The sequence below is a fragment of the Hippopotamus amphibius genome, chromosome 2 (genome assembly GCF_030028045.1).
Source record: "Hippopotamus amphibius kiboko isolate mHipAmp2 chromosome 2, mHipAmp2.hap2, whole genome shotgun sequence".
NCBI classification, from domain to species: Eukaryota; Metazoa; Chordata; class Mammalia; order Artiodactyla; family Hippopotamidae; genus Hippopotamus; species Hippopotamus amphibius.
In genome coordinates this window covers 146969167-146983083 of record NC_080187.1, presented here as the reverse complement: position 1 = coordinate 146983083, position 13917 = coordinate 146969167, and the positions used below count along the sequence as shown (strand labels likewise).

At 51.2% G+C, this 13917-nt stretch overlaps 1 protein-coding gene across 9 annotated transcripts in view; it reads right to left on the bottom strand.

The window, feature by feature from the left end:
- Window positions 1-452: 452 nt before the first annotated feature.
- The window catches only part of RHCG (Rh family C glycoprotein), a 96193-nt gene continuing 82728 nt past the window's right edge, over window positions 453-13917 (bottom strand). For 4 of the 9 annotated variants that reach the window (XM_057720090.1, XM_057720089.1, XM_057720093.1 and 1 more), the window contains 9 exons: window positions 12519-12669; window positions 9199-9346; window positions 8212-8378; window positions 6779-6916; window positions 6470-6606; window positions 6017-6141; window positions 5749-5822; window positions 1822-1914; window positions 453-899 (listed from right to left, as the gene is read on the bottom strand). In XM_057720090.1, the coding sequence (XP_057576073.1) occupies window positions 1846-1914; window positions 5749-5822; window positions 6017-6141; window positions 6470-6606; window positions 6779-6916; window positions 8212-8378; window positions 9199-9346; window positions 12519-12669 (1009 nt within the window). In that variant the 3' untranslated portion in view covers window positions 453-899; window positions 1822-1845. Of the gene's footprint in view, window positions 900-1821; window positions 1915-1936; window positions 5019-5748; window positions 5823-6015; window positions 6142-6469; window positions 6607-6778; window positions 6917-8211; window positions 8379-9198; window positions 9347-12518; window positions 12670-13917 lie in introns of those variants that run through there. The other 5 variants (XM_057720091.1, XM_057720092.1, XM_057720094.1 and 2 more) reach the window with 5 other exon arrangements.

The following is a 13917-nucleotide window of genomic DNA, read 5'->3' as shown; positions in this document are numbered from 1 at the left end:
AAAATCTGAATTGCTGCAACATTCTCCCAATGTGGAGGGAAAACAGAACTGGCGCTGCAGGGAGGAAGGCAGGAAGGGTTGGGGCAGGAGGATTGGCCACAAAAACCCTATTTCCCTACTCCCTCACCCTGCCTGAGTGCCCTTGAAAGGGAGCGGGATCACATGGAGGGCACAGTGGACATGGTAGTTTCACAAAATGGGTGTTTCTGGTGTGGTTGATGTGAAGTAAGGAGGGGCCTTAGGGAAAGATCCCAGTTCAAAAGCTGAGCCCTGCTAGGAGGGAGCTCCAGGCTGGGCAGACTCCAGTACCCTAAATTCTTCCTCTTCAGCCTAGGATGATTTTCCTTGCAGTGTGAGTGGCAGCTTGGGGCGGGAGGTCAGGACTGAGGCAGGAGGTTTCTTGGGTCTTTTTCTCCCTCAAGCTGGCCCTATTAGAGCATTCACACCCATTCTACAAAGAACACCAAGAACATTTATTCATGGAGGCCACCATCTGCATGGCACAGAGAGCTCTGGGGGACTAAAAGGGGGCATGGAAGATACTGGCTGAGGGGCAGGCAGGGAGTGGAAGAGCCCAGCAGTCAGTGGCTGGCAGTTACATTGTCTGCTAGGAGGGCTCAGGTTCACCTTTAGCCCCCAGCCCCAATCCTGCCTGCTTTTCTCAGGATGTGGCCACCAAGACCCCTGGTGGCAGGCTTCCTGTAGTCAGAACCTGGCTCGGATGCCTGCTCTGTCTAGAGCTCCTCCTCCATTCTCAGGCAGCCCCCCTGGGATGAAGGTGGAGAGAGATGAAGGCATCCTGGACCAGGCCAGCAAGTGGGATGCCGCTCGCCTTACTCTTGTGTTCCTAGCTTGGTCAGCACTGGCTCCTTGGGGAGCGTTGAGACAGTCTGTGGAGCCTGCAGGGAGAGAGCCAAAAGCACCAGACCACTGTCATTTCCTGCTGTAGCCCCTCGGGCACCTTTTCCTTTTCTGGACGAGATGGACAGCATTAGAAGCAACTGGTCACAGCCTCGCTTTTCTCTTTCCTTAAACCCCAGCATCCTCTCCTGCCACATCACTCAGCCTGTGTCCCAGACACAGCTCTTTCCAAACTCTGGCTTCCAACGAGGTCAAATAACTATGATAAGAGCAATGATAGAGACCTGGAAAGACCCCAGTTCCTCCATTTGTGCTGTGTGGCTTTGAAGAGCCTGAATCTCTCTGAGCCTTAATTTCCTCACCTATTAAAAAGAAGGAAGTAATTGCACCTGCTTTGCAGAGATCTCTGAAGAGTCAGATGTAAAAGGCATGAGAAAGGGCTTGGTGCTTTCCATAGAGGGAGCAAGGAAATTTTAGTTGTCGGAAAAAAAGGAAGGAGAGAGAAAGAAAGAAGGAAGGAAAGAAGGAAGGAAGGGAGGGAGGGAGGGCAGGCGGGAGGAAGGAAGGAAGCAAGGAAAGAAGGAAGGGTCTCGCCTGAGTTGATCAACTGAATAGAGCCAGACCTGTCATCTCCACTTTTATAAATGAGGAAATTGAGGCTCAGTCTCTTTGAGGGGTGGAGATCCTCAAAATCACTCAGCCGGGAAGAGCAAAGCCAAGGGTGCACCCAGGTCACCTTCCATATTTTCCTTCCAGTCCAGAGTGCTTTCCACAAATTCCCGTGTCTGTCCAGTAGGCACATAGTCTAAGTGCCTCTCCCACCAACCCCAGCATGCTGCCGGGGGTGGGGTAGAAGCTCACATCCTCATTTCTTGATGATTTCTTTTTGCCCCTTTGCTGGTGTCCTCTGATTGCCAGAGCTAGGCCCCCACTGACAAGCCAAGCCAAGCCCATGCTCACCTGCTTCTCACTTGCCCTGGGAGTTTAAGGTTCTGAGGGCTTGGGGGTGAGGTCCTCAGAACGGAAGACATTGCTCTTCTGGTCCTTGGGCATCTGCAGAGAGAGGAGGCAGCTCCGAGGGCCCTGCCCCACGCTGGGCAGGTGTACCTGGTGGACCTAGAACAGCCTGGGCAAGTCAGGAGCAGCAAATGGTATGTGGCGGGCGCCACCTTGTGATCACTGTGTAGTTTGCATGCCGTGAAGTAGGGCAGTCTTTCACACAGGTATCCTGCTCCTAGTTCCACTTAGCCACTGTCCAGGGTGCTAGGGCACTGCAAGGCCAAGACACAGTCCTTGCTGCACTAAACCAATGGGACGGCATGTCAGGGGAAGTGCACAGTGACAGTAAGAGTTGTAAATGCACACAAGAGGCTGATAACCCAGCCTTGGAGGGATTCCAACTGTGCAGAACACACTTTTAAAAGGAGTAGTGTGCCAGGTGAGAGGTAGCATGGCAAGCTCCCTGAACTGCAGGCAGGTCCAAAAGTGAGGGAGGGGGAGATGCAGGGGAAACCAGAAGTGGATTGGTAGGTTCAGTAGGGGTGGGGCAGATCAGCCTAACCTTGGCCTCAAGGCTCAGATTTGATCCTAAGGACTCCCGCATCTGTGGTCCAGGAGAACATCTATCTCACCTCCATCCTCTGGGAAGCCACCTCATTTCTCAGGTAAACTACCCAGAGGCCAGTGGCCATGGGAACGGCCTGATGGTGGCTTACTTCCATTGGCACAGAATTATATTACTTGAAACTGAGTAAACTTGGGACTGCTGAAGTGTATACAGCATAGAGAAGGTGTGAACTTAGAGTAAATTATAAAGATCAAAGCAGAACCAAGAGGGAATTCCCTGATGGTCCAGTGGTTAGGATTTGGCACTTCAACTGCCGCAGCTGCTTGGGTTCAATCCCTGGTTGGGGAACTAGGATCCCACAAGCCATGCTGTGGCCAAAAAAAAAGAAAAAGAAAAAAAACCCCAGGAGTGAACTTCTACATATGGGAATTGATAACGTTTTTTAGTTTACTTCATTAGCATTAAATCTGTATGGTTTCTAATTGTGGTGTCTCAAATAGTTTAAGTTCTGACTTCAAATATAGAATGAAAATAATTATGCTGCTAAAAAAATAAAGTTTATTCAGAATGCAATAACACAAAACACTTCTTATGATAGAGAGATAAAGAAAATGAGCAGAATACCAAATAATATCATCTCAGCTATGTGAGAAAAATCAATGCAGATTTTTTTTTAAAAAAGGGCTGGAAGGAAATATACCAAGAATATTAACAGTGCTTGAATGAGGGTGATGGGCTTTCTATTTTTCTCTGTTTCCAGATTTTCTTTAATGAGCTTCTGTTCATGTTATAATTTAAAAAATAACTTAAAGAGAGCAAATTTAAAAGGCTTATTTGTTACGTACATAAAATTGGTTTTTAGTGGGTATTACTTAAGATTACCCTGAAAACTTCTGGTATGATTTTGAAAATACAGAGCCATCTAATCATTAGAGATGCAAATCAAAACCACAATAAGCTATCACCTCACACCTGTCAGAATGGCTATCATCGAAAAGTCTACAAATAACAAATGGTGGTGAGGATGTGAGAAAAGGGAACCCGAAGACACAGTTAGTGGGAATGTAAATTGGTGCAGCCACTATGGAAAACAGTATGGAGGTTCTTCAAAAACTAAAAATAGAACTGCCATATGATCCAGCAATTCCAGTCCTGGATATATATGTGAAGAAAATGGAAACACTAATTTGAAAAGATATGTGCACTCCAATGTGCATAGCAGCATTATTTACAACAGCCAAGGTATGGAAGCAACCTAAGTGTTCAACAACAGATAAGTGGATAAAGACGATGTGGTGTATATATATATATATATATATATATATATATATAAATAATGGAATATTAGTCAGCTATAAAAAAGAATGAAATTCTGCCATTTGCGATAACATAGGTGGACCTGGAGGGTCTTATGCTTAGTGAAATAAATCAGAGAAAGACAACTACTGTATGTTATCACATATGTAGAATCTAAAAAATAAAATGAATGAATGAATATAGCAGACCAGAAACAGACTCACAGAAATAGAGAACAAGCTAGTGGTTATCAGTGGGGAGAGGGAAAGGGGGAGAAGGAAGATGGGTTAGGGAATTGAGGTACAAACTACCATGTATAAAATAAGCTACAAGGATATATTACACAGCACAGGGAAATGTAGCTATTTTTTTAATAGTAACTTTGAAAAGAGTATAATCTATTAAAATGTCAAATCACTATGCTGTACACCTGAAACTAATTTAATATTATGACTCAACCATACTTCAATAATAAAAAACAGGGACTTCCCTGGTGGCGCAGTGGTTAAGAATCCACCTGCCAATGCAGGGGACACGGTTTCGATCCCTGGTCCGGGAAGATCTGAGGAGCAACTAAGCCTGTGTGCCACAACTACTGAAGCCCAGGCGCTTAGAGTCTGTGCTCCACAACAGGAGAAGCCACCGCAATGAGAAGCCTGCGCACCACAAAGAAGAGTAGCCCCCACTTGCTGCAACTAGAGAAAGCCTGTGCACAGCAACAAAGACCCAATGCAGCCAATCAATCAATCCACTTTAAAAATAATAATAGTAATAATAAAAAACATACAGGGACTTCCCTGGCGACACAGTGGCTAAGACTGCATGCTCCCAATGCAGGGGGCCCAGGTTCAATCCCTGGTCAGGGAACTAGATCCCACATGCATGCTGCAACTAAGTGTTTGCATGCCACAACTAAAGGGCCTGCCTGCTGCAACTAAAACCTGGTGCAACCAAATAAAAATAAATAAATAAATAAATGTATTTTTTTAAAAAAGCCTTCTCCCCCACCCCTAACCCCACCCTCCAAAAAAACATACAGAGCCAAATAAAGGACGATGAGGGGCAGACCCTTGTCTCAGGGGCCACAGACACAGGCTAGGTCCTTGCCCTTGTCACAAGGGGGAAACACAGGAGACAAGAGGGACCCTCCGTGTCATCCTCCATCACCTGATGCACGTAAATACCTCTAATAATGATTCGTGAGGAGGAAGGCCATCCTGAAGTCACAGAAAGCCCAAATCGTGGCGTGTTTTTAAAGAAACTGAGTTCCGTGACATTCTACTACTTTCAGCTTCTAGAACAATGTCAGTAGAGAAGTGTCAGTACAAAATCACCTGGGAGCTGGTTCCCATGCAGGGTCCCAGGCCCTACTGAATTCAAATTTCTGGGCTAGCATCTGGGAAACTGAGCTTTTACAAGGTCTCCAGGTAGTTCTTATGGATACAGAAGCCAAGGACTGCACTGTGATTCTGAACCCAGACTGTATGTTAAATTCACCTGGGAAATTTTACACACTGTAAAAGTCTAATGTCCAGGCCCTACACAAGATCAATTAACTCCAAGTCTCTGGAGGCTGAGACCTGGGTTTGGGAAGCTTTTAAAGCTCCCCAGGTGATTCCAATGTGCACATAAGGGACCAAACCCACTGGTCTTGGTCAGTGGTTCACAGAGGAATTTTTCATCAGAAGCACGTGGAGGACTTGTAAACAGAGTGCTGGGCCCCACCCTTTGAGTTCTGAAATCAGGAGGTCTGGGTGAGACTTGAAAATTTATATTTCTCACAAGTTCCCAGGTGCTGCTGCTGCTCTGGGGAGCACAGGGGACTATGCTTTGGGAATTACTGCCCTAGAATGAAGATTGCAACCCCCAGGAGACATAGTTTCCTGCATAAAGGAGCAGGATGACACAGGCTCTGTCCCCCAACCCTCAGCTTCTGGCTTCCCAGGCCCCAGCCCAGCTGATGTGGTCCGGAGAGCAGGGGATGCAGCCGCCTTTGTGTAGGGGGACAAGTCAGTAAAACTCACCTCCCAGTAGACTGCATCCTCAAAGCAGTTCTCATCAGCAGGTTGTCCCCAGAATGGTAATTTCAAAATGACCCCTAAAAGAAGTTGGAGGTCACAAGAGGTCAGGAATTACTTCTCTACCTACCCTCAACTGGAAAAATCCCCCCAGTTTCACAGCTATAAGTGCACCAAAAAAGGGTTTCTGGGAGCTCTGGCTGACCCCTGGCACATACCCTTGGGTCCCCCAACCACAGGCCCCACCTTCTCTGGCCCAGCCACCCCCACTCACCTACAATGATGCCGCCCACCAGGGCCATGCCCAGTGACACGAAGAGGCCGGCAGCCTGGAACTTGCCCTGCATGCTTGGGTTCCGGTTCATACTGGAAGTTTCAAAGCCAAAGGCATAGGCAAGCCTGGGGTGGAGACAGGGGACAGGTCAGGGTCCCACAGAGAGGTCAAGATACCACCTGCTGCCACCCCACGCACAAGTGGACATCAAGGCTCAATAACTCCTGGGCCTCAGCCTTCCCATTTGCAAAATAGGCGCAACTGGAAAGATCAGATGGTCTCTAAGATTCTTATGGGAGGACAGAGGTTGAGGAAAGAGGCCCATGAAATAGTGGTCCAGGATGAGCAAGAAGGGGGATAGAGACAGAGTCTTGAACCCGAGAGGAACAGTAAGAAGGAGGAATGGAGAAGGAAGGAGGGCGCTCAACCTCCCTGTATCTCCTCCATTCTTACCCTTTCACCCCATACACCTCAGTGCTGGCGGAGGCTGCTGCCACAGCACCCACAATGCCGCCTATGATGCCGGGAATGCCATGCAGGTTGTGAATGCCACACGTGTCCTGGATCCGCAGCCGGGACTCCAGGAATGGCTGGAAAGGGGAGATGGGCGCTGCTCAGGCAGGGGGCTGTGGCAGGATGTGGAGAGACCCAGCGTTCTCCAGCCCCCCACCCCCTCCCTAGGAACCGCCCCGCCCCCACCCTCAGGAACCCACAGAGACCCCAGCATTCTCCAGCCCCCAGCCCCTGGCCTGGGGCCCTCACCGTCAGGTACGTAAAACCCAGGGTGGAGACGATGCCGCAGATGAAGCCAATGATGAGGGAGCCGAAAGGCATGAGCATCATCTCGGCAGCGGTGCCCACGGCCACCCCTCCAGCGAGCGTGGCGTTCTGGATGTGCACCTGAGCAGGGCAGGCAGAGCAGGCAGGCACTCAGTGCTCTCCCAGAGTAGCATCCTGGAGGAGCTGACCCAGAGCCCAAGTTGACCTCCTGTGCGTGGGTGCCACCTGGGAGCCAGAGATGGCTCAGAGTGCATCTCAGCAAGCCAGGAGACTGCGGAGGGCTCCAGCCTGGGCCCGGGCTACAGACAGCCACCCCTGTGTTCTCTGCACGTGTGCCACCCACACCAGTGCTCCGGGCGTTCTCCATGTGCACAAATCAGTGTACTTGTGTCCATGTCAGTGAGTTCCGTCAGCACATCTGCATGTTCCCTTTGTATCTGGGTGCCAACCATCCCTGTGTGCCCAGGTTTGCATGTCTGATGGTCTCTACATGCATATGTGCCAATGTCAGGCACCTGTGGGGCCTATACATTCACAGGCACCCATGTCAGAGTCTGAGAGCCTACCCCAGCACTGGCTGCCTCTCTGAGGGCCTACCTGCACCATGGAGTGTGTTGCTGGCTTGCACAGAGATCATTTCATTTCCATAACAAGCCCAGGAGGTAAGTACAGTTATCTTTTCATGTTTGCAGATGAGGAAATGGAGGCGCAGGGAGGCTAATGGACTTGTTGAAGACCACACAGCTAGCGAGGGGCAGAACGGTGTCTTGACCCAGGTCTTTGTGGAGCCAGAGCCCCTGACCTTGACCCTAGTCTATGTCCCTCCCTGCATGTGCCCACGTCAGCGTGTCTGATTCTCTTCCCCTTGGTGCCTGAGTCCCCACCTCTCTGTGCGGTGACTGTCCAGTGCACCCAGGGGCTCGAGCCTGTGTCCCGGAGTAACAGGTGCTCCTGGCAGTGTCTCCGCACATGTGTCTAGAAGCTAGGGTCAGAAGAGCAGATAGAGAGGTGGTCTTCTTTTTATAGAAAAGTCTATCAACACCCATGGGTTTGGCGCCTCCCCATTAATGACAAACAAATGTCCCCATGGCAGGTGAAGGACACTGCGTAACACCATATTCCCACAAATCTCCCAAGCGAATGGAAGGGATTCCCTCTTTGAGTGTGTGGGATGGGGCAGGTGGAAGCAGCCAGCATAACAGAACTGCAAGGAATCTGGGTCTGGGTTCTGCCTAAAGCCAGCTATGTCATTTGGACAAATCATTTCTCCCGAAGCCTCCGTTTCTTCATCTGCGAGATGCTGCCTGCTTCCCAGAGCTGTTGGCAGGGCATGGTGATCCATGCTCACTGGGCACAGGCAGTCGTGGCTGCAGCTCCCCACAAGGCTCCCCCCGTTCCTCCCCCCCCACACTCACCATGTCCAGCTTGCCTTTCTTGTGCAGGGCACTGGACAGTGCCACCGCGGTGAGCACGGAGGCTGCCAAGGAGCAGTAGGTGTTGATGGCGGCTCGGTGCTGGGCGTCTCCGTGCTTGGACACAGCGGAGTTGAAGCTGGGCCAGTACATCCACAGGAAGAGGGTGCCTGGCCAGACCAGACCAGAGAGGGCCGGTGGGCCCGGGGGGAGAAGAGGCACTAAGTGGGCCCCGCAGGGCTCAGGCAGACATCCTACCGTTTAGCGCCAGAGATGTCAAATGCCTCACATACCCCAGCTATTGCCCACCCCTGTAGCTTTATTCACGCTGGGAGCTCTTCTTAGAAGGCCCTCCCTGCCTTTCTCACTACCTAACTCCCGCTCAGCCTTCCACTCTCCTCCAGGAAGTCTACCCTGACCCCGTAACCCACTACACTTCCACAGCACCTTGAGGGAGAATCTTTTTCTCCACTGTAGGGAGGTTATCTGGTGGCATGGCCATCTCTTCCACTGCACTGTGAGGAGCTCCTTGAGGGCAGGACTGAGTTTTAAGAGAGCAGAGAGCATGGCTGATAGGTGTTCTCTGGAATGAATGGACACAGGAAATAGGAATGGACACCTTTCCCAGACCAGGGATGGAGTGAACAGTTCCTGGTTACCACTGCGTCTGCCCTGGGGCATCCTAGGGAAGACACAGGATGAGTGACCAACTTCTTCTAGCCCCATGGGGGAAAGGGACAAGTATCTGGGATCCTGGAAGTTTCTATAGGCAACCTCTCTCCGCTCTTCCTCCAAAGGGAACTAGCAGCCACGCACCAGACCACGTAGGGATGGGGGGTGATCATGGCAGCCAGAACTCCTCATGGTGACCCTCACCTGTTACGGCGCTCCTCACCCATCACAGTGCTCCTCACCCATCACAGTGCTCCTCACCCATCACAGTGCTCCTCACCCAACACGGCAGCCCTCAATCATGAAGGAAGCTCTCACCGATCATGGCAAAGAGGTCCGAGTAGTACACAGGACTTTGCCTCTCCTTGCTCTGATATAGGTTGGGTCGGTAGAGGATCCAGGTCACGGTGAGCCCAAAGTAGGCGCCGAATGTATGGATGGTCATGGAGCCCCCTGCATCCTTCACCTGGGGGACAAGGGGCTGTCACGCTCCGACACCTCTCCGCCCTCCCTCCTCATAGCACTCTCCCACCTCCTCACGCACACAGACAGAGGTTCAGCTGTCCCTCACTCCACAGGCTGCAGGAGTAAGCCCAGGGCCCCTACAAACCAATCAGCTGGGAAGGGGAGGAAGTGGGGACCCCCTGTACATCAACTATACTTCAATAAAAAATAAAGTGGGGATCCCTAAACTCAGGCTGTAACCCTGTCAGCAAAATGCCAGGGCATCCTCACCGAACAGATGAGGTTATGGCCAGATGGGGAAACCCAGGCCTGGAGAGGGCCTTGCTCAGTCACACAGCTGGAAAAGGTAAAGCTGAGCTAGGACCCAGGGCAGCGCCCTATCTAGTCTGTCACCCACTAGCTTCTACCTTATCTTAATTCCTCAGACCTCTCTGCTGCCCTCTGGGGTCTCGCCTCTCCACATTTCCTCCTACACATCACCTCTGGCCCAACACCGCCCCATCCCGACTGCCATTATCCCTCTGCCCTGCATCCTATCACGCTCCTTGCCCTCCAACTCCCACAGTCCATGCCATCTCCTGCTCCTCTCCCCTGTCCCCCAGAGTCAGAGCAGGCAGATTTGGTGCCCTCCTCATCTGTCCCTTCCTGGGCCTCCTGCCCTCCCCAACTCAGCCCACTGTGCCTTTGGACATTAAGTGTCAAGTCCCTCCTTTACAAAGTGAGGGAGATGGTAGTCAAGGGCTGTCTTGAGGATGAAACTAGACGACTTGTGTAAAGCACTGGCAAGCATGTGGCACGCCACAGTGATGGATGATTGACTGATCTACCCTCCCTCCCTGCCCCCAACATCCCCTCTCTTCAGCTTCCTCTTCCCCCCTGCTCAGGAAATTCCAATCAGAATCAGAGACTCGATGCTGCCCTCTAGATGGGAAACCCAACCAAAGGGGTAAGTGTGTCGTCCAAGGTCACAGAGTTAGTTGTTGAATTGTTGACAGAGCTGAGTTTCCTGACTCCCAGGCTGTTGGTTGCCTCTACCAGCCATGTGACCTTGGGGGAGCCCCTGACCCTCTCCAAGCCTCAGTCTTCTCATCTGTAACATGGGGGTAATAATTGTGCCTATCTCAGGGATGAGGATTAAATGAGATAACCATGTGACGCATTCAGAGCAGGGCCCAGGCAAGGGCAAGTGCTCCTTAATTGTCAGCAGTGATTATTGTGTTTCACCTTGGCTCAAAGAAGAGGCCAAAAGACTGTCATGCACTAAAAGAATTTCTGCAGCAGATCAGGGAGGGGTTTTGAGGGCTAAAGGAGCCTTCTCTGCCTCTTAACTCACATCCAAGATACTACTTCTCAGCCAATTTCAGACCTCATCTGTTGGCCCTACTGTGTACCCCCTCACCTAGCCTAGCTTCTTTCTCTCTACCCACCCCAATGAGTCTCCAAGGCCTGTTTATTCACCTTCTTTATAACTCTTGTATCATCCACTTTCTTCTCTTTGTACTAACGCAGTCCCAGTCCCATTATCTCTCACCAGGGTTACTAAAACAGCCTCTTAACTGGACTCTCTGCCTCCAGCTGTTCTCCTCACCACAGCCAAAGTGACATTTCCATTACAGGTGTCTGACCGTGCCACTCTCCTGCCTGAAACCTTCCATAGCTCCCAGTTGCTCTCATGATAAAGTTGAGACTCTCTGGGACTTCCCTGCCAGTCCAGTGGTTAAGACTGCACTCCCAATGCAGGGGACGCAGGTTTGATCCCTGGTCAGGGAACTAAGATCCCACATGCTGCGTGGCACAGGCAAAAACAAACAAAGGAAAAAATAAAAGTGAGACTCTAACGCAGTCTCTGAAAGTCTGATGATCCGTGTTCCTCTCCCTACCCCCTGTTCCCTCTGCCTCAAATGCCCTCGCTCATTCATTTCTTTGCCTGGTTATCTCCTACTTGCCTTCTAGCTTTGACATCTCTTCCTCCGGGAAGCCTCCCTGATCTGCCATGTGCTGGTTCAGGCTCTCCTCCCCTGCCCCCAGGCCACCTAGCCCTGGAGCTCAATCCCTGTCTCACTGTATTGTCACTGTCTATTCGCTTCCTGGCCCCCTCACTAGACTGTAAGCTCCTTGGGATCAAAACAAGAGTCCTGCTCACCTCTGTATCCCAGTGCCTGGAGCATTGCCTGACATGTAGTTAGACTCCAAAATTTATTCCCTTGAGAAATATTTCTTCAGAACTTATTAGGCATTGGGCCAGGTGCCAGGAACAGAGATGGTCCAGATAGATAAGGTTTCCGCCCTTATCAGATAAGGATACATGCTATGAAGAAAATAAATCAAGGCAATGAGAGATAGTGACCGGGAGGAGGTAAGGCAGAGGGCAACACTGGGTAGGAGAATCTAGGAGGGCCTCTCTGAAGAGGTGAGATTCCAGCTGAGACCTCGATGAGGAAAAGGACTAGGGGGATGAGCACTCCAGGCACAGGGAACAGCAAGTACAAAGGCCCTGAGGTGGGACCAAGCTTGGTGTGTTTGAAGAGCAGACAGGAGGGTATGGTCAAAACACAGAAAGATGGGGAGACAGTAGCTGATAAGCTTGGAGAAAAGGCTGGGACCAGAACACGTAGGGCCTTATAACAAGTTTGGATTTTATGTGAAGTGAAATTTTAAAAACCAGGGTTTGAATCAGGGGAATGGTCTTATATACATTTATCAACAGGTCAGCATGGCTTCTGGTGCAGATTAGCCTGAGGTGGTGGGTGGGGCAAGGATGAAGACAGGGAGGGACTTCCCTGGCGGTCCAGGTCCCCTGGGAACTTTCCTTAGAGATGCGCCCCCCTCAGCAGAGCCATCAGGGAGCGTGTGTGTGCACGAGGATGTGCAGGAACACCCCACTCTCCCATCTAATGTGCAGGAAAGAGAAAGGAGGGAGAAAACCAGCACACAAGGAAGCCCTGCTTTGCCCGGCTGCTGGACTGATTTACCAGGTAGACTATCATTCCTGCCCAATAAATGTCATTACTCCCGCTTTACAGAAGCGGAAACTGAGATTCAGAAGGTTACGTGACTTGCCAAGCTTGAACTGAATCCAGCTAGCATGTCTCCCCAGCCCTCTCTTTCTCTGTCCCCCTCCTGTCCCTCCAAGTGTCCCTTCCACCCGCATCCCTGTTCTGAGCCCTGCTCACCTCTAGCAGGTTGAGAAGAATGAACTCATTCACTGAGAAGAGGGTCACTTGGAAGAGAGTCATGATGAGGAGCTGGACAGGGCTGACTTTGCCCAGAACTGCCCCAAAGGCCACACAGACAGAGCCCACGCAGAAGTCCGCGTTGATGAGGCTGTGGAGAGACAGGTCAGAGGAGGGGCTGAGGCCACAGCAAGAAGTGGCACTCCAAGCCCCGGGGTTGAATCTAGACTTTGGTCACCTGTGGGTTTGGGCTTGCGGTCTAACCTTTCTGAGCCTCAGTTTCATCATCTGTGGTAATGGGCACAGAACATCCTAGAGCTACTCTAAGAATGAAAAAAAATAGCATGTGAAGTGTCCAGCACAGCAGTGGCACCTACTAGATGCCAGCCTTTCTTTTGTGGCCCCATCTCAGCCCGTCAACTCTCTCTGCAGGCAGCTTGTGCCCAAGGCACCCAAGTGGTCTGGCTGCTGTTGTTGAATATGGTCTATATTTGGGGCCTTGCCCTGCCCTCCATCTTCTACTTGCTCTTCCAGAACCTCTTCTCTCCTGCCACCACTTCAGGAAGCCTTCCCTGATTCCTTTAACCAGATGTGGTCTCTGTCTCCACATCCTTATCTCTCACTCCACACACACCTCTCCTGCTGGCTACCAGGGCCTTGCCTGGGTTTGAGTTATATGACCTCCTCTTCACCTCACCTGGGAGAGAGGATCTGTGTCCAGGGAAGAGAGAGGGGCCTTCCTGCAGGTGGTAGGGAGCTGGGGGAGGGGTAGAGGGAGGGGGTTGGAAGGCCAACTGAGAGAATGGAGGCAGAGGAGCACACAGGTGCTCCTTAAGTCTGGACCCTGAAGGCCCAGCCAGCCAGCAGAGGCGGACAGCATGTGGTCAGAGGAGACACTGGTTCCATCCATGTGCCTGCTCTGCCAGGCCTTTTGGTGCCCTGCCAGCAGCAAAGCTGTCCTGGATTCTAAGGCAGACTCTCAGTGTGGCTCTCTGGGTTGTTAACTGGGGTCTGTGTAAGGACAGCAGGGCCTACTACTTCCTTAAGGCAGTCACATCCAGAGGAGTCCCCCTCTCCCATGCTCAAGGGTGTGTGTGTGTGTGCGTGCGTGTGTGTGTGTGTGTGTGTATAGGTGAGAAGTAAGAAGCCAGCTGATTGTAGGGTCAGTGTGTGGAGTGGGGGCAGGGCACTGCTCCCTCAGGGTCCCACCCCAGACATTCACTGGAATGTCTGCCTCACCATGAGCCTTGTTCACTGCTGCATCCCCAGGACCCGGCTGCATGAATGATGACAGTTGCTAAGTGCCAGGCACTTGAATGCCTGCTCAGTACTGCACAGGCCCTCTTGTACCACACCCAAACCAATGCAACAGGTGCTATTATTAGCCACATCATAAAGA